General features: G+C 48.0%; 1 protein-coding gene and 1 non-coding gene across 2 annotated transcripts; one reads left to right on the forward strand and one right to left on the reverse strand.

Moving 5' to 3' along the window:
* Positions 1–10737: 10737 nt before the first annotated feature.
* Positions 10738–10809, forward strand: TRNAP-AGG (transfer RNA proline (anticodon AGG)). The gene has a single exon. It is a non-coding gene; the product is annotated as a tRNA-Pro (tRNA).
* Positions 10810–21535: 10726 nt separating this feature from the next.
* Positions 21536–24066, reverse strand: LOC135905485 (neprilysin-21-like). Its single transcript, XM_065436442.2, has one exon. The coding sequence runs from the start codon at positions 24003–24005 to the stop codon at positions 21726–21728; it is 2280 nt and encodes a 759-aa protein (XP_065292514.2). The 5' UTR covers positions 24006–24066; the 3' UTR covers positions 21536–21725.
* Positions 24067–26169: the final 2103 nt, after the last annotated feature.

Genomic DNA, 26169 nt, shown 5'->3' on the forward strand with positions numbered 1-26169 from the left:
CCTAATGGCACCCCCCCTGAAATGTGATGGCAACAAATAATCACCTAGCCTGCGTGAATTAATCAGCTTTTCCTGTATCCAATGCATTCCAGCATTTTGCATATCCCTACTGCATCTTGTAAAGTTACATTGCTGGTAACGACATCGGGATTATCTATTACTTGCCTTTCTTTCTTTTTTTTTCACCAATGCTCTAAACGGCTCCACTTGCTTGTTTCTTCCGCTATCCGGTTGACGTTCCCATCAACTCTGAACCACAGCGATTCTGGCAGGTGGACGTCCCCAACACGCTTCTAAGTGGGGTGAATATCTTGGCATTCCATCACAATATGCCGAGTCGCTTCCGGACTTTTCCCACAGCAGACACACGCCTCTCGCTGCTGCGAATATTTGCATTTGCGTGTTTCTGGTCCTCCGGCAGTCATCTCTGGCCTCAGAAAGCGAGGCACTTCCCTTCGCGCTGTCGTATGAATCCGCCTTCTTAATATATATATATATATATATATATTTGCTAGCTGTCTTTGCAAAACTCCATGGCCTTGGTTTGTTTGTTTCTCGATCCTTTGCATCCACTTTGGCGTCTTTGTTTTCCACGCTTTCGTTTTGATGAATTCGTCTTGTCCACTTGTACTTCCAATCACCCTGTAATTATTTCCACTACGCTGCGAGTGTGAATAGGAGCCAAAGCCCCCTCGTCGAACACCGACCGCCACGGCCAGACCTGGATCTCTCCATGTCGAGCTCTGCAGCAGGACGCCCTACACAATGATCGAGCACAATGTTGGGTAGAAGTCTGCGTGCATCGCAGAAACATGGTTAGCAATAGGAGAACCTAACCTAATGATGTGGCGAACGCTGACACCTCTCTCTCCAACCTCGGATGCCGAAATGCAGGCTGAGAGATCGTCGAAAAAGCGGCAAAAGGGAAAACAATAAGAAAGCACACCAAGCTAGAAAAGCAGCAATATAACCAAAAACGAAAGCACCTCTACTGTCTTTCTTGCGAAACGATGGCACCTATAGTATCGGCTAGTGACAGTGCCGAGGACAACCCGACTGCGAAAGGTATATAGACAAAGCAGAATGTCTTCTTGTACCTCCTTGTGAGGTTCTATACGGAAAGCCGAAACAGCGTCGATAAAGTCGCAAGAGGTGCTCATTCCGCTCCTGCACAGCCACTGTGATCGGATTAGGGGGAAACACGGGCTCAGCAGAAAAGCAATCTCCGAGGATCGCAGTCGCCTCCGACGAGAAGCGTTGCAAAAATGAGTGCAGCGATGCCACGCCTCTTCTCGGAACACTGCGAATCGAATTGTTATCACCGCACCGAGCTGAACCGTTATGGCACCCGCAGGTCATGTCCCTTCGAATTTCTTTCTCAATGAGGGCGTTCAGATGACGCAATAGTTTGACGCGGCGTTTTTTTTTTTCAGTGCTGTTTGGGTGAACAGATTACTTTGCGTGTTCACTGAAATCTTGCATGAAGAAGCGGTGACTCGCCGCCCATTGGCTATGGCGTTGAGCCGCTGAGTTCGAGCGAGTAAGTGCGATCCCGGCCGCCTAGGCCGCCGTTTCGCTGAAAACAAAAATAAGAAGTCGCTTGTCTACTAAGGTTTCGGTGCACGTTCAATAATCCCAGGTGGTCAAAAGTAAACTGGAGTCCCCCAGTGCGGCTTGCCTTGTGATTGAATCGAGGTTTCGGCACGTAATACTACAGAATTGAATTTCTTAACCTGCGGCTTGGAGTGGCGTTCCACAGATGCTTATGCATTCTTCATAGGAGGGATTATGTGATCTCAAGTGCCGTTTGCGCATGCATTCGAGGAGTCTTTCTTTGACACGACAGCCAGCGCCTTCTATTCCGGACTACAGGTTAGCATTGCCCGTGCCGAAGCGCATTGTATAGGCAAAGACTCGTACCACCCTTCGCTGGCGCAGGAAACCGCACGAGCGCTGTCATTTTATTACCATTCTCGAACGACCGCCAAACTTTGGAACTTCGTTTGGACAGGAGGTGCACGCTTCAGGAGATACAAGGTGCTATGATATGGCTTACTCGCTTACAGCAGCGCGGTTTTGTTGTCCGTGTTCTATCCTACAAAACAAACGACTAACAAACGACAAACAAGACGACGCTTTTAAAGCGAAGCTTTCGCTGACTCTTGCCCCCCACTGTGGCAATGCTGGCTGCTGTCTTGCCGAGCATACAACAATATGGACCAATGGCTATGTGCCACTGGAGGAAGGCCCGATGAGCATGTGCCCGAACATAGACAAGCAGAACAAGAGAGTAGAAGAGAACTTGGTGACCGAAAGTTGAAGTCGGCTACAGAGACGCGAAGAAGTCGGCAACAGAAGCAAATGAGCGTGGAGAAAGAAGGCAAACAAAGTATGCGATTTCTATTTGCTTACATAATTCTATCCTCATCAACTGTATTTCTTTTTTCAGATAATTCCAACAGCTGATATGTTTCCCGTAAGGAATATAAACTTGTTCCGTTTACGAACGTCGATTACGGAAAGCAAGGACTAAGCGACCAAGTTTCAACAATAATATACCGATTTCCTTTTGAAACCTAATATTCGCCGTCACTAAAATGTTTTAAGCTTAAAACACCCAGTTGATGTGATGATGTGATAACTTTATTTGGAATCCGGCGATTGGGAGGCCCGGGCCTGGGGCCGCCTAGATGGCCACTGGGAGCTGCTGCTCCCGTGCGGCTTCCTTGGCTCGTTGGACGGCCCAAAGTTGGTCTTGGAGTTCTGAGCTGAGCAGCACGGCCGACCACCGCGCCCGTAGATTTTCTGGGGAGACTGCCATTTTAATTTGGTATATTTCACATCCCCACAACATGTGTTGAAGGGTGGCTCTAACAGACTTGCATAGCTTGCACATATCGCTCTCGTATATATCGGGGTAGAAAGTTTTTAGTTGCGCGGGACTCGTATAAGTTTCAGTTTGTAGTCGCCTCCAAGTAACGGACTCAGCTCTGTTCAGTTTAGTGTGAGGCGGTGGTAATACTCGCCTCCGATTTTGATAGAATTTGGTAATATCACTAAATCTTGTTAATATATCTTTTTCTCTCCAGATTTCCTCCTCCGCGTTCTCCTGACCGATGGAAGTCACTCTTTGCTCAGCTCGGCGAGTAAGACCTCGAGCTTCGCGGTGTGCTACCTCGTTGAGGTTGACTGCGGGAATGTCTGGAGTTGTATGCGCTGGGAACCAGAGCAATTGCCTGCCGTTCTTCTCTGCATCGGAGAACTTTGCTTCATTGACTCTGATGATGTGCCATGCCTCAGGAGAGATCCTACCTTTTGCATAATTTCTAATAGCCGCTTGATAATCGCTTATGATGTACTGAGCATTCGTGGAGACCAATGCTAGTGCAATGGCTACCTCCTCTGCGGTCTCGGAATGTTTGGTATTAACTGATACGCTTGTAAGGGGTTTTTGGGTGTGGTCTACGATTACTGCTACATAGCTATTTCTGTCTGGGTATTCAGCCGCGTCTACGAAGATTGCTCTGTCGTCTGACCCAAAGCTTATATAGTTATATATAGTTATATAGTTACTATATAATTATATAGTTACTTGGTAGCTATACCCTACATACACCTTGCTACCTTCTAAACGCTTTTCTCTTGCTTGATATGCGTCAGCTTCGACATATTCTCCTCCGTTTTATGATTTACATTTTTGTGTGTCTGTGAAAAATTATGTCTCTTTAATTTATGCCTCCCACGCTACAGGTTGCCGATGCATTCTCGGTGGTCACATTTCTTCTTGTATAAGTTTGATGTATGTTCACTTTTTGTGTCATCTCGTTTACGTGCTTGCGTAATCGACTCTAAAATAGTTGTGAAGTAAACTTGCGCACAATGCCGACTGTCCTCTGGCTTCATTTCTCCGCTCGGAATGTGAAAAACGCAACGACCTCGCGTTGGCTCGGAGGGACGCGCACGACGGCGCCGAGAAATGCAAAACTGGAAATACTTTTCCAGGCCCGTGTGCAATAAAGGGCGTCTGGGTTGGCTGCTTGATATGCGCATCTTTCACTGCACACACGCTCACACACACACACACACACACACACACACACACACACACACACACACACACACACACACACATATATATATATATATATATATATATATATATATATATGCACACACAGTCTCTCTCTCTGCCTTCAATGTGCACGCATGTACGGCGTTCGCTATCGTTCGAAGCGACACGAGCCGCGCACAAAAATAACAAGACTGGTTTCCTGGTTTTCCCCGCTGTATGAAATAATGAAGCGGCGCGAAGATGGTTATTAGAAAAGATGGAAAAGGAATGAAAGAGCCCGAAGCGTTAAAGCGAATAAACATGCGGCGCGAGGCCTGGGTCCCTTCTGTGAACCGTGCTAAGACTCGTGCTCTTGGCGTCGCTTTTTTCTTTCCGTTGCAAATCCTTTCATCTCGCTTCATGAAAAACCAGTGATTTTGGACACGGAGCGAATCACTTCCTTTCAATAAAGGGGGCGAAAAAGAAAAAAAAAATAATATTCGTCCTAGTTATATAAGCCTCCAGTCACATACCACGTGGGGATATTCTACGGGAATAAATCGCCCGAATCGGGGAAGTAGCAAGCGGGAAAGGTAATTATAAACTTATGTTGTTAGCACAAAAGAAAAAAATAAAGAAGTGTGCGAAATGTCGCTTGCGTGATTTGCATGCACGCAAATGCCTCGTCTGAGGCAAGGGCACATGTTGAAAGGATCCATTGATCTCGACCACATTTCTACTTCTCCATTTTACGTGCCTGCTTGCGAGTCTTTCTGTTGAGAAACTCTGGCGGCGCCTCGAAGAAGGCAGCGCAGCAAGGGAGAGAAGCGGGTCTACTTTTCGCTCCGGTCTCTCGAGCGAGGCGCGAGCCAGGGGGGCGTTCACGAAGTCTTCTATGGCAGCCGTTGCGCCCAACTGCCGCCTCCTTGCGCGCAAAGCACCAACTAACATAACGGAACGCCTAAAACGAGACATAGAAAAGCCATGAGTCGCGCTCGGCTTGTTGCACGCCAGCGAGAAAGAAAGAAAGAAAGAAAGAAAGAAAGAAAGAAAGAAAGAAAGAAAGATAGATAGATAGATAGATAGATAGATAGATAGATAGATAGATAGATAGATAGATAGATAGATAGATAGATAGATAGATAGATAGATAGATAGATAGATAGATAGATAGATAGATAGATAGATAGATAGATAGATAGATAGATAGATAGATAGATAGATAGATAGATAGATACTGCTTACTTAATCAATTTATCTGGTCTTGAACTCATTTACCGCGACAGCAGCTGGTATATGTATATGGTACTCATAGACGACACTGCCATCTTGTCAAGAACGTCTTTGTGATGTGCACAACCTCCTCTTAGTCCGCTACAGTATTGCCTCTTGTAACCTCCGAAATACCTGCACAGACGCCGCCGCTCTCAGAGTCTGCGTGGCTCACGAAAGCCCGCGCAAACTGCCGAGTTTCCGGAGCTGTGGCGGTGGTCCAAGCGTGGCCTCCGAGATCGCGAAGGGGCATATATGCTAAAGCTGTTGATTTTCTTCGCCTCAACACGAGAGTGAAGCTGAGGATGGGAAAATGCTTGGAAGACGACGACAGCCTGACGGACGGACACACCGAACCTAGCTACGAAGGAGTAAAGGCAAGGGGCAAAAGACAAGGACTCAGGAAGGACACAAACGACAGGACCGGTGCCTCAGCCGGTCCTGTCGTTTGTGTCCGTCTTCAGTCCTGGTCTTTCGCGCCTTGCCTTTACTCATTCAAGCATGAACCAACTAGCCCAAGCAAGAGTTTTACTAGCTATGAACTGTTAATGGGTGTCACAGTGAACGGAGAATGCAACAGCGTGAATGCCTTTCAGCGTGATGCCCTTTCGGCTTCGGGCGCAGCACTTCGACTTCACCGACGCGTCCATCAGCGGGACACCCGCCAGTACGCGATGGTGGCACGAGTGAAAAAGAAAAAAAAAGAAAGATAGTCAGTTCCGAGATTTCGACACGCGGCTCCACGACCTAATTCGCGGGAAAGCTAACTTCGTTTTTCTTGCACGTTATTCTTGTCGCGCCGGTCAATCGGTAGCAAACCTAGAAGTAAATCTAATCTGCCCTGAACGTACGAATACGGCACTGCCTGTCAAAGCCGGTCTGGTGCACTGCACGCCATTCTGACCAGGCTGACGTGTGCCCTTTGCGGAAGCTAGCAAGAGGCATGCCTCGCTGTAGTCTTCCGAGTGCCTTAATAGAATTCTTCCGACTACTATTAAGCCCGCGCCTTTCGGGGCACTCTCAAAAAGAAAAAGAAAAAGCATACAAAGTGCATAGAACGTCAGCAACGAATACAATGTAGATAAATTGACAACAAATGAAATCGATAATTATTTGGGATTTACACGATAAACTACCTTGACAGTTTGATAGTTAATAGTGCAGCAGTAAGAGTAACAAGATTAGAAAGGCACATAGAGAGAATAGCACTTTAAAATTGCACCGGCTATAGTCTATACCTATTTGGTACCAAACAGAAAAAAAATTAAATTATGGGGTTTTACGTGCCAAAACCACTTTCTGATTATGAGGCACGCCGTAGTAGGGAACTCCGGAAATTCCGACCACCTGGGTTTCCTTAAGGTGCACCTAAATCTAAATGCACGGGTGTTTTCGCATTTAGCCCCCATCGAAATGCGGCTGCCGTGGCAAATAAACAGGAGCGGAATACACTGTATATACGCCCACTCAATATTTTTATACTCGCGCAGAAATGAATTAGCAGCGTCGCAATTAAGCCGCACACAAAGCTGAAGACTAGAGGGGCAGGACGTCCCTCATCGAGGCCAACAAAAAATTACACAGATCCAACGCACGTCTCTGAATCTGTGTCCAGCCAGGGTTCGGTTAATGAACTGCTGCAAAAAATTGCATATTTCCACGCCACGTCTTTGGCGTAACGGAAAATGTCGCGAGCGTGCTCACGCGCTCTCGCGCACCTTTGCTACGCCATGTGCCACACGGGGCGTTCATCACAAAAAAAAAGCTAGTTGGCGTTGGCGCGATAGAAAGTGTTGCGGCCAGATGGTTAGCGTGTCGGGCTGCTGTGGTGGGGTACCGAGATTCGATCGCACCACAGGTCACGTAATTGAACTTTCTTGCTTTTTTTATGTATGAGCTATTCGGCGATGTGACAGCAGCAGCACCCGGCAGACACGGCCGGGAAAGCCCTGGAGGGTTCGCGAGCAAGGCTTTAATTATAAAAAAAAAGGTGCCCCAGGAATTGCATGGCAGTGCTTATTGTACACGCAAATGACACAATTGTGTACAGTACGCTAGTTGAGCCTTTTCTACAAACCGCGAGCTTGTAGTACGTGTAGTAAGCGTCTGAAATGTGCCCTGTGGGCCACAAAAGAAAAGAAAAAAGAAAGCGTAAGATAGAGAAAAGAAAAGGACTCACTGCTTGCACACACTGCGTCGATTCAGTGGTGCCACTAGCGAGAGGAACACAACATGCATGAGCCAAATTCTCGAACGCAAGAATAATTGCCAGAAATTGTGAATTAACCTGTACGAATCTGACGGCGGGGTGCTTATGATGCAGAGTTCAACGTGGTCGTCATCATGTCACAGCTGGGGCGTGTATGCTATCCTTCACGCTGGCACCTAACTTCCTTTGGAGAAAGCCTTTAAGTCGGCTACCCTGCAACGCTATTGTTCCACGGAGAATTCTCGACGCACAGACTACATTTCTTCCTTTTAGTGTGGTTGGTTCCCTTCCTCATAGTTTCCCCTCACCTGGCCACTGAGAGGGAATGTATTGTTGTTCAATAGCTACTACTATACCGCCAAAACCTCTCCGAGTAGAGGGGCTTGCCCGGTGGTACAGATGAAGCGGTTCAATGGAAACAATACTTTTTTTTTCTACAAGTCCGTAGTCCATATTATTTGGTTCGAAAATGCCTCTCGCGCGCATGCTGAGTGAATCTTTGCAAATGGCCCATTCGCATCAAGATTGCGCCCTTTTTTTTTTACGGGTGAATGCCACCGAAGGCAGCGGCAAATTAGTTATACTAGAACTGGCACGAGTAAGCTGCGAAAGTGGTGTGCCTTTTCACTTTTGAAACATACTGGGCAAAATAAAACAATGGGCAGACGACTTAGCCGCTAAGCTCGCTTCGCCGTTGTTCACAATTGGCTTTTGTTTGCTCCTGTTCGTGACAGGGAGTCTGATGGTTCCCGAGCTTTCATAAAAAAAGGCGGCTTCAAAGCCAAGATAACGCCTTGGGCGTTATGTATTCAGAAGAAGACTGGAAGCAGGCTGGGATTGGTAGTGGGCTTCTTTCAATAGAAGCTAGAAGCTCAGCGCCCGTTCGTTCTTAATGGGAAAGTAGGTCAAGGCTTAAAATGGCATCCGTATTATCTGCCTTGGAGGCTCTCCGACAATTCCATGAACAATTCACAGCCTTCACCGAAGGGACCTCTTAAGCCGTTGTGTAAATATTTCGCGCGCTCTCAGGAATTCTTATCCGCTGCTGCTTTGGCGTTTGACTCGAGCAAGGAACCCCCAGAAAAGACGAGTTTCTGCCGTCGGAAGCTTTGCCTCAGCCGTCGCGCTTTGGGCTCCCTGGCCTAATCTAGTGGTCCTTGTCTTTGTCGGTTCTCTGCCTGCGTCGCTTGTCTCTCTATTCGTAGGCACAAACTTTATACGTCGTCTGGCGATGTGCTGAATACACTTGGAAAAACGCGGGAAAATTTTGCTGCCTCGTTAAACTCGATCGTTTTTTTTTTCCGCACTAATGTCACAAGACTTTCAGTTGGAAGAGGCGACAACGAGCCACGTATTCGACTTTGATGCGATTGTAGGCGATTTTGAGTCTCGTATTCTGCGACATCCACGGCGTGCACGTGATTCTCTGCCATCTGAACAGGTACTAATTAGCGTCATCATCATCATCATCATCAGCCTGGTTACGCCCACTGCAGGGCAAAGGCCTCTCCCATATTTCTCCAACAACACCGGTCATGTACTAATTGTGGCCATGCCGTCCCTGCAAACTTCTTAATCTCATCCGCCCACCTAACTTTCTGCCGCCCCCTGCTACGCTTCCCTTCCCTTGGAATCCAGTCCGTAACCCTTAATGACCATCGGTTATCTTCCCTCCTCATTACATGTCCTGCCCATGCCCATTTCTTTTTCTTGATTTCAACTAAGATGTCATTAACTCGCTTTTGTTCCCTCATTCAATCTGCTCTTTTCTTATCCCTTAACGTTACACCTATCATTCTTCTTTCCATAGCTCGTTGCGTCGTCCTCAATTTGAGTAGAACCCTTTTCGTAAGCCTCCAGGTTTCTGCCCCGTAGGTGAGTACTGGTAAGACACAGCTATTATACAGTTTTCTCTTGAGGGATAATGGCAACCTGCTGTTCATGATCTGAGAATGCCTGCCAAACGCGCTACTACGCTAATTAGCGTAGACTGAGACAATTTGTAGGTTGTCTACAGACAGCGTTAGACGCTTTTACCTCACTACAGACTTGTATCTTTGGCTGCACGTAAAGGCTTCACATGTTTATAAACAAAATCTAATGAAAAAATGTATGACGCACCGAATCCAGGGCTTATCCGCGAGCTTTCTGCACGCAGTTAAGTTGTTGTTCATGGAAATTATCTGTAGTCTACGGACATTACTATAACTGTCGGCAGACTTTTTTTGTATGCACTGGAAAATACATTTTGCAAAACACTGCGTTTGTTTGCGGAATCAGAGCTCCACCAATCAGCCTCTCGTTCATGAGAACATCTATGCTTATATACTGTACGCACAAATATGCATAAACCAACAGCACAGCCTCGAAGCGTCTGAGCCGTCTGTAGTGTCCAATGTGAATCAACTAGTCGGAAGGCGGCAAAAGCCATAAGGGAAGTCAAATAGCTGACATGCTCCCTCATGGGCCACCTGCGAGTTCAAGCACCACACAAAAGTAAATATTACTTTAGCGATAAAACTCGTACATGCATGCTGCTAGCTATTTCATGATGTCAATATGAGCCCTACCACACTATCTTCTGACACTCGGGACGCCTTTGTTTAATGTTGTTTCCAAACAACAAGCACGTTGCTGTGCACATGCAAGTTGGTCTGAGTGCCATCAACTTAGCAAGTCGGCTCGTGCGCCTCGGTTAAAGCTGTTTAAACATCGTGTATTTACGCTCCTATGTGATGGATTCGAGTGTAATTTTATCAACCTACATGAATGATAATGTAAATAGACACCAGGGCAGTGTTCTGGTTTATGGCAGCGAGCACTACCTCTCAAGTTTTGCCGATATTCTCAACTCAGTAAAAGAAGCCTGCTAAAAAAAATTACACCTTATCTCGCTATAGTTATCGAGGAACTGAAGTATTTCACGAGACATTTTATATAATTTATTCAGCACTTAAATTGTTCTTTTTGCATTGCTTCGATCCCTGCAAGGCAGACATGCCTCCCCTTCTTTCATTCCTTTGTTCTGCATTCTTCAGTGTCATGTTTCATAAACATTGTTAACGAACTGGAGTTCGTTAACTGGAGTTCACACACACGATTGAATGAACTTTGCTGATGATTCACTCCGCTATGGGGATCACTGTGGGCTACGACGTCGAGACACCTGCCTTGAATCTTAGGCTAGACAAGGCTGCGGTAAGGCGGCTCGTTGGTCTAGGGGTATGATTCTCGCTTAGGGTGCGAGAGGTCCCGGGTTCAAATCCCGGACGAGCCCTAGTTTTTACTTTTGTTTTTTTTCCTCTTCGTGAACCAGATTGATGACAGCTTTCTTCGTTTACCGTGATAATTCCAAATAGGCAGTCGCTTTTTATTTTCTTCAACTTAGTTTCCGGTAGAAGTTTTATTAACCTGCTTTTGGAATTGCGAACAGCTGCGGCTTGTTCTGAACTAAGAATAATGTCAAAGCGGATTCTGAGTGAGTAGGAGGTAGAGAGACAAGAAATAGCGCATCATACACTTTTAAGGTCACACGAGTCAAAGGAGATAAGAACTGTGGTTTACGCTGACGCGTATGTCTCCCGTTCTGGCTGAGCTTGAGAAAAATATACTATCTTAGCATTTCAGTATATCGTACGCATTGCTAGGAAGCTTCTATTTATTTATATATTTTAGGCGAGATGGCAACCTCCTGAAAAGCGAGCGCGGTAAACTTGCTCGAAAGACAATTCGAGAAAAATTCAAACTTTGAAGTGGCGGCGAAAATATCTCATGCGCCGAAAAAAAAGAACTAACAAAAAAACGTTACTTCAGAGAGCAAGCGTTTAGGTCATGCATCCATCTTACAGACGCATAGTATGCGAAAAATAAAACTTCCTACTTGACCTCAAATACCATCCTTAAACAAACAAGCAAACCAAAATGTGGCACGGCTCTGATGCCCATGTGACATGCTTGATCTCAGTTGTTAGTGAATCTCCGCCGTTCGGTTGCTTCTCGGTAGCGATAAGTTGCTTCACGTGACTAATTTCCGCGTGTTGGTCTGGAGCAAAGAAAGATCTTTACGTGACAATAGAGGCCTTGACCAACCAGCCCGCTTCCCACTGAAAGTAGGCATGGTAACAGGCCCTGTGACTTGACGCCAGTCCGTTGTGTTGAGAGCGCTTTTCCGTGGGCTCCGAAGTGACACTGATTGTTAGCGTATTGCCTTTTCGAGGAGGCAGGTAACAAAGATGCGTGTTGCACGCCTAGCCAAAGTATTTCTTTTTCGGGGTTACGTGACTGATGCGAACTGAGAGTTGCAGTTGAGCTTGTATACTACAGTTCTAAGTCAGAAGAAAATGAATTCACCTACCTCCAGATGTAGTGATGAAGATACATTCACTGTTCTGTTTGCTTTATGGATTCATTCATTCACTTAGAAAACAACATCTGGCATATCACAGACGGCGTAGCTGGCTGTGAACTGGGGGAGGGAGTTCTTTGGACTGTTTCCTGACATTTATCATTTATGCCTATATATAAGTTATGACGGAACGCCAGATGTTCTTCTGTAGCTGGCGCCTAAATTTATTTGTACACCGGTGTCTTCTTTTTTTTTGTATTCGCCCTCATTGAAATGCGGCAGTCGTGAACAGGAATCGAACCAAAGACTTCGTGCTGAACACGTGAACGTCACATCCACTGAGTCGCCGCGGTAGATCATTTGACACTCCTATTTCGAGGTTGTCCATGGAGCGCGCTGAGTATTTCTTTGCCCTGCTTTTGTTGCGCTTTCTAGGTGATTGAGCCAACCGTACCTATTTTTTTTTTCAGCTGTGGAGGAAGCATGCATCGCCCATATAAAGAAAATAACTACATGAACACAAGCCTTCGGCGATGGCGTCATGCGCACAGTGAGCGTTTCTCTCTTCGTATTTGAGTTTTTTGAACGGCCGAAGAAAGGACGACGAGCCGTCAGTTACTGGTGTCACACGTGCAACAAGCCAAAATAGAACTTTTTCTGAAGAGACGGGGGCTAACACATCGCGCGCGTATTCTTTCGTGCTCCTGAATTCCCCGGCCGTTTCCTCCCTTCATATTCCTTCGCATTAACATGTTAATACTTCTGAGACTGAGAAAAAGACGGTTTTCATGCTTACATCCACGATTATACTTAGCACCCATCTGCTGAAGGCAGTCTATAATCAATAGTGTGTCCGAGAGCATCCCCATACATTTGCGAACCCGCCGTGGTTGCTCAGTGGCTATGGTGCTGGGCTGCTGAGCACGAGGTCGCGGGATCGAATCCTGGCCACGGCGGCCGCATTTCGATGGGGGCGAAATGCGAAAACACCCGTGTGCTTAGATTTAGGTGCACGTTAAAGAACCCCAGGTGGTCAAAATTTCCGGAGTCCTCCACTACGGCGTGCCTCATAATCAGAAAGTGGTTTTGGCACGTAAACCCCCAAATATTATTACTATACACTTGTGATGCTGCATTCACGATGTAGCTTATACGCAAGACCTACAGCAACGACCCTCACGAAAGACGCACTTTCTTTTATTTTTTTATTTTTCAGCCAACAAAAATGCTTGTCGGTCCGTTTGCTGACACACACATGTACGAACTTGCATTCCGGAAAATCTGCGCTGAACGGAGTTTTCCGATTCTTCGCCAAATCCTCCTTCATGTGCGCGCCACTGCGTCCCATAGCAACAACAACAAAAAAAATACCGGCAGCCGCCCTAGTATATGATCCGCATTGCTTCCCTCTTCATCACAACAGTCCTTTCATTAGACCGCGGGGAACGTCGTAACTACTTGCCAACCAAGCTTTAATCGCGAGTCGGACCAAGCGCGGCCCCGTGTGCCTGCTTTTCATCAAAGCCCTAAAGCTCGCTCGCAGTGTGCGCTGTATGAATTAGGAAGTACGGACAGAGCGCACACGAAGGACAGAGGTCAAAAAGTCCGCAGGGTTCCGAGCTCTTTTGAAGCGCTGCGCGCACATCGCCAACTCTAGTAATGAGCAGCCGCTTTGAAGCCCGATTCGCGCTTACGCCGGAGGCGCAGTCTCCCGCGTCCGTCGTGAAAGAGCTCCGTACGTGTTCAACAAGCGCTCCGGAAAAGGCGCTCCCCTATGAATATTTGTATTTCCATTTTCTTACCATTCGCCCTAATAACACACACACACACACACACGTACACACATTCAAAAGAAAGATCATTTTGCTTGGGGGGGGGAAGGGCTCTTGTCTCCGGGCTTGCGATAGCAATCACGGGCACAATGGACGCCTTTACTTAGCGGCGAGTGCGGGTGACCGCTCTAAATTTCCGCGAGCGTTTCAGACGAGACGTGTGTGGTCGTGTCTGGAGTAACTGCACCGCCTCGCGGTACGTCGCCCCTCGGCTTTATTTGAACGAAGCGCACTTTGTTGTAACGCGGCGGAAGAAAGGAGCGACCATCTCCTCTTCTGCGGCCTTAACTGCATGTTTTCGGGCGACGCAAGGTGTGGTGCGAACGTCGCGTACGAAACGCTGTTTAATTGAAAACGGGGAGAGGCCCTCCAGAAGAAGAGGTCATTGAAAAAACACGAGGGGTAAGGGTCTTGCGTGTAAGCAAATGAGTGCCGCAAATGTGGTTTTTCGCAACATTGTATACAGGTCAGCGTTGCTATAGCTCGGGAGCTTGTTATAGTCTCTCTGCTCGCGTTGAGATCGCCGGCCTTCGTTGGTGGCAATATGCTGTGAAGCGTGCCTTTTCTACAGCACGTGGCGGGTGGCTAGCTTCGGCAGTGAAGCTTCCTATAGCCTCGTCGCATGGTCGCATATGGTGACGCCGAGCGCCGCATCATGCAAGAAATGGCCCGCGATCCGACGACGAGAGAGGTGACTTTTGCGGGAGTCAGTATGCACAGCATTCTTCGACGGTGCTTGCGAGTCAGGACTATATGGGTTGTCCCAGCGAACGCTTTCCAAGATGTTATAATCAAAAAAAAGGAAAGAAAAAGACATCGTGCAAGATACGGTTATAGGACCTAAAGTGTTCGGTCGTCAGACCTGTGACAACAGAAGACGTCGTAGGTTTTATAATTGCATCCTACACCGCGTTCTTTTTTTTTTCCTTCAGCTCTTTTTATTGTTTTGAGATCTTGGCTAACGTTGGCCGGGGCGCACGGTACACGTCTCTGCTCTTCTTTTTTTTCTTTACTTTTTTCTTGGGGGGGGGGGGGGGGGGGGTGGCGCACGAAGTGGTGGAGATAGGCTTCGAACAGTTAATCGAAATCGTCCCATCGAAGTCGTCCCATGGAGGCGATTACGCCCGCTTCATTGAAAATGAAACTGCCATTCAGCCTCACCTATAATTCTTCAGTTCAGCTTATCGCTCTCCGCGCCATTCTAGTGCCCAAAACAAAAGCTGTATGTGTACTTGAGAATGTATCTATATACATACGTGTCATAAGGAGCACTTGACCAAAAACGTTCACTAAACAATTTTAGCGCAGCTGGTCAGTGAACACTGCTCGAACAGCAAGCGAGGCGGCAGATGCGAAGGCACGCTTTCACTGGCGTTTCTTGCTCTCTTTAGTGCACAGTTCGCGTTTAAGAGAAGTTCTCTCTTTATCGAAACCAAGGAAGCTTTCCCTATCGTATCTCGTTTTTATTAATCTGCATGCAACGATATTGTGATCCATTTGGCGTCGTCTGGTCGCGAGAATAACTCGGCAAGGCGGCTCTGCTGCAGTCGCGGATTATTTCGAACCCGTAAACAACCTGCTGACCTGTGATTCACGACTTTCGCGTGAGTAGCGTGTAAATTTCCCACTGTCTGCAAAGAGCCTCCTTTGCGAAGTTTCCGTCGGCGTTCTTTTACCGCTGCGAGCGACCAGACAGTGTAAATATTTTAGGTCCCTTATGATGATCATTATGGTTATGGTTATCGGGTAGCTACTAGGCGACAGCGACACACAATAACGCTGCACGCACTGGCAGGTAATGCCAGCGTAGTAGCACTGTCAGCATCTTGCGGCCGTGGAGTGGCTGACTTTCGACGCTAGTGAAACATGGTGCTTGCAAAGGCTTCTGTGTAAGAAACGAACAACTATATATATAAAAAAAATAAATAAAGAGTGCGTTGTATAAAAGTTCCGGGCGCGCCCTGAGTTACATATGCCCAAGGAAACCGCGATGGGCTTTTGCGTCAGAAAGATGTGGACGACGTGCGCAGGTGATGGGGGTTTCAGCGACAGACTGGAATAAACTCGGCATATATATATATATATATATATATATATATATATATATATATATATATATATATATATATATATATATATATATATATATATATATATATATATATATATATTGCTCAGGCAAATGGACACGGGGCTATTCCCAAGGGAACAGCACTCCCGACGTAAAGACAAAAAAAAAAGATACAAGCTTGTTTAATGAACACAGTGGCACATGAGATGGACGACGTGTATACCTGCGAAAAAGAGTATAGTTATATAGAGGCGTGCACGATCACTTCTATTTTCCCATCGCAGCTCTCTCTCTCTCTCGGAGTCAACAATAGGTGGTCTCCCCCGGTTTCTTATCATCATCATTATTATTGTTTTCATCCGAAATTGCCCTTCTCCTCTCATGTCCTACTGCCTCGCTTGTGAAAAAAACAAAAAAAGAAAAGAAAAGCAATAGAAGAAAATAAGAAAATTCTTGCGCGACAAGGACTCCCTGAAAACGCGCCGCTCCGGTAGCGGAACAGTGACAAATGGAAAGGCGCATGCGCCAGCATTTTATCTTCCGCGCTTATCGGGCTGCAACCCTGTATCTTTCTGTGTAGTCGACGCGGGCGACACCGATGTTTGGTCATCTGTTGTCCCCGTCACGCTGCCCTCTGGCGACGTCCCCCCAGAGCAACCGGCCCCCTTTTTTTGTCAACCTTTGCTCTTCGCAAGCCCGAGTTTCTGCCGGGTGTCCCGTGTCCCGTCTTCCCTTTATCCTCATTTGCGCCGGTTCTCGTGGCAAGGTTGCCTCTTCTTGTTATTGTTATTGTTTCAGTGGGTAGTTATTTTTGCCTCCGCAAATAGAACATTCTCTAGTGGAGCACGCGCTTCGTTGCTTGCACATTGTAGAAAAAGGAAGAAAAAAGAAACATAACACATAAACGAGAAGTGTGCACAGGGATGTTTTTCGGCTATGTGTCATAGCCTGTGAACTAAATCATCGTCATCGCCATCATGCTTTTTGGACGTCGTTCTTTTTCTTTTCTTTTTCTTTATAACGGCTTGTCGCAAAGTTTACTAAAATCCTAGTAACCGTAGGTAGTGACAGCACGAGTAGTTTCAGTTACTACCCAAAGGAGTTGGTACCCATACGACTAGCACATGTGGTACCAGTTTACGAAGCACAGAATCTAATGACACCGGTAAAGGGCCATTTGTTACCCAATTGTTTTAGAAGTGGGGCCTGTTCTGTTGAAAAACGGCACTTCCATGGCCGGGAAATAATTTTGTCGTTTCTGCTCTAAAATCCTAATATAATCACATGTAAAAAAACAAAAGAAACGAAAAAAGCGCGAGAACCGCATTGCCAGGCAGGTTTTTCACATTTATAACACCTTTTAATAAGGGCACGCATACGTTTCATGCGTGACAGAATCATTTAGCTGCGTGTAATAAACGGCACTGTGCGGATGGCAACAAACGATAAAGAAGAACAACGCATCGCACAACGCAACGATCAGGACACTACGCGACAAGTTTCTAACCTATTTATTTGGACAAAAAAAAAGTTGGAAGACACCCAAGCGCTTCTCATGAGTTGTGAATGCGAAAGCATTAGTGCCCAATTGAACGACGCTGAGCGGTCCTTCGAGTTTTGCGCTGGCAGTAACGTACCATAGTGGTATACGTGCTGCCCGAGCCAGCCAGCAAGTAGCAGCAGCCTGCGGTGCCAACTCCGCATGCCACCGACGCGGCGATGCCCTCTCCCCTCACGCAACACCTGGAAAAGAAATTGTGGGGTTTTTACGTGCCAAAACCACTTTTCTGATTATGAAGCACGCCGTAGTGGAGGACTCCGGAAATTTCGACTACCTGGGGCTCTTTAACGTGCACCTAAAGCTAAGTACACGGGTGTTTTCGCATTTCGCCCCCATCGAAATGCGGCTGTCGTGGCCGGGATTCGATCCCGCGACCTCGTGCTCAGCAGCCTAACACCATAGCCACTGAGCAACCGCGGCTGGTCGCAACACCTGGAGCGCTAGCGCCGCAGCGACACCCTCTCGCCCGCTCTGCTCCGTTGAGACGTAGCTCGTGACGTGACGTCGCAGCCAATGGGAACTTCGTCGAGGGGCGCTTGTTACATGGCGCCGCAGTCAATCGCCATGCGAGTTTAGGTGCCGTTTCGCGGCTACAGACGACAGACGCCGTCTTTGTCGCTCAATAGGCCATTTGACGCTTTCGCATCAATAAACAGGTTTGTGAACCTAAATTCGCATAACGTACAATTTATGCATATGTGCGCCACGAGGCAACACATAACTATTAAGCCAACACAGTGATAAAAACAATTGTTCATGTAAATGTCACATTAAGGTTGCCAAGACACAACATAAGAGATTATACTAACTAACTAACTTCGTCTCAGTTCATCCGCGGATCTCTTGCGTAGGTAGTAAAATGTTACTAGCAGTCTGTAAAACGCAGCAACTGCTTGGTAACTTACTAAGCAACTTACTAAGTCTGAATTATTGAAGGAACTAAACAGCTTGCAAACAGGTAGCAGTTGATGGCAAGGTTTGTAACTGCACCCGTTACTACCTTTTCATTAACTTTTGTTTTTCTATATTGTCCAAGACCTTGGCACGGCCTGTCCGCTGAAAGTTTGCAGACAACCTCTGGGACTGGTTCGAGAATTTATTTTTCTATAACTGTGGCGCGAGATAATGGGGCGCTTGAGCGCGAGCCACCACCGTCGCTTCGCAGATTCAATTTTCGAAACACACAAGCAGCGCTTCTCTAATTCATCTTTAGCACGAAAAGCTTGAGCACCTTATTTTAATAGTGCCGGAAGTCAGCCGCCCCACGGCCCACAAAAGTGTTCAAAGTGGTACGTCGCTTCCCTTTATATAGCCGCCAACCTCATTACTGTTACTAGTCCGGGACAATGACCACGCGATGATGGACCGTGCTTTTGATGGTGGCGGACAGCGCGCCGGCTGGCAGAAGTTCATCTCTCGCATGAATGGCTGGTGGAAAAATAGCAAGTTTGTTGTCCAGGAACACGGTGTCGTAATGACATGCTATACAGTTTCTAAAAAAAAAATCTTACCTGAATTCCTCTTCTCGTAACGTAGGAGATGAGTTTGGCAGCAGATGGATTTACGTTGCGACGCGTGAAGTATGCGCGGTTGGGGTAAGCGATCCTCACCCATGAGCGGCTGTATAGGGTTCCTATACTGGCATTATGATTGTTATTAAAGGTCGTAGGAACGTTGGAAGTTTCGCCCCTATTTAGGGCGCTTTGGTGTAGGCGCGTCAACGTGTTCGAAAGGAAAAACTGTTTGCACGCAGTCATGCAAGGAAAATGTATTTAGTGAGAAGGAGAGACAGAATGCATTAAACAACTTATGTAAATATCGTTTTACGTTCTGAGGAAGACGCGCTATTCTTTAGTGTAGCTATATATGGAAGATATAAAGTGGTCGCCTGGAAGAGAGAGAGAGAGAAAGCCTTCAATAAATCCTGGTGGGGTTTGCCAGGCGCCACGCCTAGCACGCTGCTCCAAATAGGTATTAAGAAACATGGTATGCACAGTACACGACAGATACACACCATACACAAAACGCACGACCTTCGACAAACTAACACTTCTCATTGAGACCATTGTGTCTCTGAGAAAACTTTAAGGTGCTTTCATTACACGAGATACAATGTCCGTGTTTGACCACGGGCCAAGGATGAGTCTTAGCTGAATAGATGACAGTCTTTCATCAATCTTCAGCGTAGACATTGAGGCTGTTCTTTTTCATGTAAACATTTCTGCAAAATTCTTCTACAAAAATTTTTCAGCCGGCAATGACAACCGATATTAAGGTGATATTCTAGAAGAATTAGTTGTTGGACTAGTTGTCTCCCTTTCTTGTGTCTCTGTCCTTTCTCGCGCTAATTTACGTGTTCAGATAGTGAGGGGAGTCATCTTTTATTCCTTTCGGAATGGGGCAGCCTGCGGTTATTCAGAAGAAAATTCAGTTCTGTTCGGCATATTAATGCATCTTTAATGCGTACACGTCACTTTGACGCGGTGAGTTTTCGCGGTTTTGTGACGTCGCGTGACAGGCAGGTAAAGTGATTTCAGCTCGAAAACTTTTGACCAACAGCCGGAGGCTAATGGTGAAAAGGCGTCGAATCAGAAATAGCTGTTTTTCTTTCTTCTGTCAAATCATGCATAATCAGTGTGTTCACATGATATCAGATGGGGAGGTGTCGCGGTTTTCGTGACGTCGCGTAACAGACAGGTGAAGTGGGGGTGGTCGAAAAAAGTTTTTGACCAATCGTGGAGAGTTGATAGCAGAATTGGAATAGAAAAGTTTGGAATAGTTTTACATTATAGCGCCCCAGATTTTCATATCATTATGTATATATGAAACCTTAAAAATTATGGGGTTTTACGTGCCAAAACCACAGTCTGATTATGAGGCACGCCGTAGTGGGGGACTCCGAATATTTGGACCACCTGGAGTTATTTTAGGTGCACTTAAATCTAAGTACACGGGTGCTTTCGCAATTTGGATGGATGGATGGATGGAGTAACTTTATAGAAAGGTCCTGCGAGCTACGGGGCGCAAGGTCCCATAGAGCGGGCTACTCCCACAATTTGCCCCCATGCAAATGGGGCCGCTGTGGCCGGGATTCAATCCCGCAACCTCGTGCTTAGCAGCCCAACAGCTTAGCCACTAAGCAACCACGGCGGGTACAAACAAATGAAACGTTACCGGCTTTTACAGCGCCGATTAAAAAAAAAAATCCTGTGCGCTTTCTATGAAATCATCCAAGCATAAAAATGTGTACACGTCTGTATGCCGGTGTTCAAAGCACAACTTTGTTTACCACTAATGAATTGTTGCAGCTTGTACTTTTTCTTTCTAGGCGCTGCAGTCGGGGAATACTGTAATCGAGGCTGCAGACGGGATGAGCTATTCACCAACAAATGATTGCTGCAACTGCATGCCGGTTTTATGCAGCATTGAAGAGCTACAAGTACATAGTTGCAAAGCGAAATGACTAACTATTCAAGCGAAGCTTGTATTGCCTCACTTGTGTCGGCGTTGGTGTTGCCGTGCGCAAAGACCCAAGCCGCGCGAAAATAAAAAATTACTTGTCAGGTTGCGAGAACACCACGCTAACCGACTCAGCCACTGTCGGTTCATCATACGCGACCTATAAAGTGGGGTATTACATGCATGAAGGAGCAGACGCAGCGAAAGGCGCGAGCCAATCACAGGCGTCCGCTCCCTGCGGAGGAGGGAAAGGATTTGATCGCGAGTTCGCTCGCCTCGCGCCCGCCGTTTCCCGGCAGTTCAGGCCCGGCAGTCAGATGTGGAGGCCGCGTTTGGTTCGCTCTCCCGAAGAACAGGTTGCGTTGACGGAACGGCAGCGGGAGCGGGCCGCGCGTCTCTCGAGAAAGGGCTCGCCGTCGACGCGCCTACCTCGCCGTGAGGGAAGGCGAAGCCGAGGCATTACGACAACGAATAGCCGCGGATCCCGAGCTTCGCTTGCACCCCTCTTCACAGTAGTGGAAGGGCGGTCAATTTTATTATCTGCGCTTGCTTATTGAATACCCACAGCGACTATCGGCTTTATAGTATATGGCGGAGGGGTGTGGGGGTGGGGGGAGTGGGTTAGGTACGTAGGAAATTAAAGCAGGCAAGCATGACATGGCTATTCTATACATATCTATTTAGACTGCCCTCATTTAGAGGTGCACACAGAGCGCGCCAACAAGACACAAGACAAGAAGCGTAAACAGATTTACTCGTTCAGCGCAAGTGGAAGGGAAAATGTGAATGCCTCTGCCTTTAGTGCAGTCACGTTTTCAAGTATGGTGGTACGCCATTTCGACTATGAAGGAAACTAAATGCATAGAGACCACCGAGCAAAACAAGTGAATATCTATTTATGGCGACACGCTGCAGCCGCCCGTTGTCACCAGACTCTGCACCGCTTACTAGGAGCCATAGTCCGGTTGGGCTTGCACTGGAAAGCGCGAGCAAACTCCCTCGAGTTCGCGACCGCCAGGTTGACGCGCACCGCGCTGGGCACTAAGCCGAGCTTGGTCTGCAGGCGGCCCATCGTCCCGCGGCCGTGGTGGTCGCACAGCGACAGCGCGAAGTTCACGAAGAACAGCTGTGTTGGCTCCAACACTCGCGCTCGGCTCACGCGTACCGAGAGCTTGCCCGAGCCCGGCCGTTCTCGGAAGACATCCAGCAGCGGTGCCACGGACGCCACGTCGCGAAACAATGCGTGCGCGTCCACGTGCTCGCGCCAGTTGGCGCCGACGCCTCCTGAGCTCGAAGACCAGAAGAGCGCGGCGTACTGGTCCAGCAGGCAGCGTGTCAGGCGTTCGAAGCGAGCGCTCGAGTTGAGGCCCCACCAGGTGTGCAGGGCGAGCGCATCGTCGACGTGCCTGCCGTCGAGCGCATCGATGGCGCGTAGGGCCTCCGCCAATATAGGTCGGGCCACGACAGGAATGAAGGGCGCGTCGATGGTGTTCGAGACGCGCGTCAGGAAGGCCACCAGGCTCTGCGGCAGGAAAAGAAGGTTTCGCAGTGGGAAGTAGTAGCTACTGGGAGCGCCGAACACCCGCAGCGGGTACTGCGCGTCCAGGTCGAGGTTGGGCGCCCGCGACGAGAGATAGGAGCGCCGCGTGTGCCTCAACAGGGCGACGGCGCTCGCCAGCGGCTCGGACTCCCTGAGTAGGGGCGACGACACGCCGTAGTAGAGCGCCGGCCAGTACAGGCTCGGCGCGGTGCCGAACACTTGGAAGACCATGGCGGCCAGCTTGGACTGCGCCCTGCGCCGCTCATCCGCTCGAAGGAAGGCCATGCGCCCGGCGCGCAAACTGGCCGAGCGCAGCACCGATGAGGCGAGTGCCACCAGCTGCCGATCGTACTGGGTCCGGTACACGGTGGAGAACTGGCGGCCCAGCGACATGCGCGCCAGCATGGCCGAGCCGTAGCGGTAGGTGCGTTCCAGCAGGGTGAGGCAGGTCTCCAGCCTCTCGGTCACTCCGCTTAGGCCCCTGCTGGACAGCTTGGTCACGAAGGCCGACCACGGCTCGTCGGCCGGCAGCAGCGGCGATAGCAGGACTACCAGCCTCACGGCGGCGTAGTTGGCCAACGTCCTCTGCGGCGTCTCTTGCACCAGGAGCGTGGCCTTGCCGAAGTAGGCGCACCGGTCGCAGACGACGGTCGTGTTGTAGACCACAGTGCGCGTGCCGTGGAACGTCTCGGCCAAGAAGGCGGTCCAGTTCCATTTGGCCACGGCGCCCAGCTGTCCGGCGCGCACGTAGCGCTGCTCCAGCGGCAGCAGCGGGGCTCCGCGGATCGCCTCCAGCCGCTTCTCGAAGGCCACCAGGTCAGCGGCGAGGCGCGAGAACACCGAGTCCCTGCTGCTGCTCGCGTTGGCGACACCGCCGCCGCTCGCGTTGCCGCCGGCCGCCGAGGACAGGAGCTGTGCCAGCTGGGTCTCGTACTCGACAAGCGAGCTGGACGAGCGCCGATGGAGCAGGAACTGGTGAAGCAGTGTCTCGGGCGGTTCAACGTGCACCTGGTACTCGTCCGCCTGCGAGAGGTCCCTGCGCAGCGCCACGTTGGCCAGCACGCCTTCGCCCACGTCGCGCTCCAGGCCCGCTAACACCGGTAGAAGGCTCCAATCGGCAGAAGGCTCGTCCGTGTACGGCCAGCCGCCTAGACCCGCACGAAAGAGCGTGTCGTGGACTTCGTTCCAACTGTTGGATGATGGCGACGACGACGCCCGGTTGCACAGGCGGAGAAGCGAGACTGCCTGCGCCGGGAAGCTCCAGGCACCGTGCTCACCATCTGGCTGCTGCCTCCCGTAGCGGGTCAGCGAGTCGCGGACGTCCGCGAGCAGCTGAGCGACCGAGAAGTCTGCGTACGGCTGGTCGCTCAGCCGACCGCCCTCTCGAAACCAGGCCGAGGAGCAGACGTGCGCGTAGAAGTCCTGGCACGGATCAACCGACTCGTTGAGGCGGCCCCAGAGGTAGTCGCTGTGCCAGCGGCACAGCGCTGCCTTGCACTCGCCGGCCGGCTCTTCGGTCATCTGCTGCTGCGAGTAGAAGCTCTCGAGCGCGCGCAGGATGTACTCGGTCTGGATCTTGAGCTTGACCGTAAACACGGTGCAGACGATGCCCAGAGCGAAGCTGAGCCAGATGCAGCCGAGAAGCGCCAGTAGCCGACGTTGCATAACGTTCGGGAAGCAGGCCGTTCGAGATGAACGAGCAATGGCGAATGTGAGCGAGGGGGCAGAACGAGACGGAACGCGCAGTGCGCGAGCTGGAAATGATTCTTCGTTCTCTACACTTTCTTTGTTGGCAAAAAGAAAAAAAAAGAGAACAAGAAACAAACAAAAAGAAGAAGAAGAGCTGGTGCAGCGAACATTTCTGAAATTTTACAGCGTTGCTCTTAGACGATCCCAATATGTCTTTATCAATGATCCAAACTCCTTCTTTCTAGCTCATTGGCCGTGTTTTCACACTCCACAGATTGTTTTTGTACAAAAGCAAATACCTAGTCTAAATGTGAACACTCGAGACGTAATTTCATCATGACTCCGATCGGAACATCGGGATTGCATTTGATGGCATTTTCCACCAAGACCCTAAGTTTCAATCATATAGCTTTTAAATAACTGGTTGCAAGATTACCTTGCGCACGCAAAAACAAAACATAGTAGCCACAAACCCTTCTTTGAACGACTATAAAGCGGGCGTAGGCACTTTCTCGCTTTCGCTTGGCTGGTCATTCATTTTGAGACTGCCACGTTTCACTCCGGTCTTTGAAGCTGAGCTCTTAGCAATGCTCCTAGCGCTGCGGAAACTCCCTTTCAATGCATTCAGTGCAGTTGTTATAACACAGTCCCTTTCCGTATGTACTTCGCTTGCAGCTTCCTCCAATTAACCAACCCTAAAAACTTTCCTAACATTAGCTCCCCCACAGCTGAATCTTGTAAAACTATTATGGGTGCCCGGTCACTGTGGATTACATTTAAGTGAAATGACCGATTCGTTAGCGCGAGCATCCCTGAGTTGCCCGATAATATTGGTTCTTCGTGTAGTGGCACACGTAACAGCAATTAGATAACAAACATTTTCTGTACGTAGAGATATCACTGAAACAGCAGTATCATGGACAGAATTTCAGCACCTAAAATTGCAGTGTAAAATCCAGTGGTGCTCATTGCTGGAGGTAATAAACACTAGATTACACGGTCATGTCCCCCCAGTGAACGTATATTTCCACAGAAATGGTCTCGCGATATCGCCCCTGTGTCAATACCTTCAAGAACTAGAATACATAGGAAGCCATTTTTTTTTTCATATGTCGCCACTATAAATTACTATAAATTAGTAAGAAAGATGCCTCTTAAAATTCCGGTTGCTTTACAAGGGGTGCACTGAACGTCAGGAATAGTACTAACTTTCGGTGCCTCATTGCCGCGTTTTAGCCACAGGGACGTATTTTATGGCGTTTATGGTTTCATTCAATGAACAAAAAGAATGGGATTTTAAATTCCTACTTTCATAATTTCTCTTAGTGATATTTGTGCGTTAAACCTTAGCATTGCTATTATAAATTGTACTGTTTAGGAAAATTGTTAATCTGTCTGTTTTAATTGCTCAATTGCACATTACTTGTAGCTTCTTGAAATATTATGTAAAAGGTCAGATGCCCAATTCTTCGCCAATACCCTAGGGTGGGTACGAGCTATATTATAGGGATATCATCATCACCAGCAATAGGCTGGTCTCAGGAGACATCGTTTCGTTTTGGCCTTACTCTGCGCGGGATTGGTTAAGTATTGGGTCGTTCTTGGTTCGTAGTCATTCTTGGTTATTGAAGCGTCTTTTTTTTTCATGAAAATGGAATTTGAATTGGCTTACATTGTGTGGTTATGGTAGAATTTTCATTTTCATAAAATAAAGCACGCTCTCCAATCTCTATCTTTCAACCCTAACTTATATATTGTAAAGTTTTAACCTCTTATTTTGCACTTTACTTTGACCTATCCGATTATTGACTAATTTACCCCCAGAGTGGGTACGTGCCCGTATATCGTGAGGATCTCTATCTACCAATGGCGGGCATGTAAAGCGGACTTTCGTTTTTTTTTTCCATATCACCCAATACTATAACATAATGCCGCAAGCTTTCACATAATATCGTAATATTGAATATCCACGTTTAATAAAAAAAAAGGTGGAGTTAGACATCAAAGGTACGCGGAGTGATCGTCCGATTCAGAAGTCATTTTAGAAATAAAACACGATATTTACATTCAAAGCTTATAGTGCCTCTAAATAGTAATCACTCTTCTACCTTTAAGAAAAGTGAATATACGCCTAAACAAA

This window comes from Dermacentor albipictus, chromosome 1 (assembly GCF_038994185.2).
Source record: "Dermacentor albipictus isolate Rhodes 1998 colony chromosome 1, USDA_Dalb.pri_finalv2, whole genome shotgun sequence".
NCBI lineage: Eukaryota > Metazoa > Arthropoda > Arachnida > Ixodida > Ixodidae > Dermacentor > Dermacentor albipictus.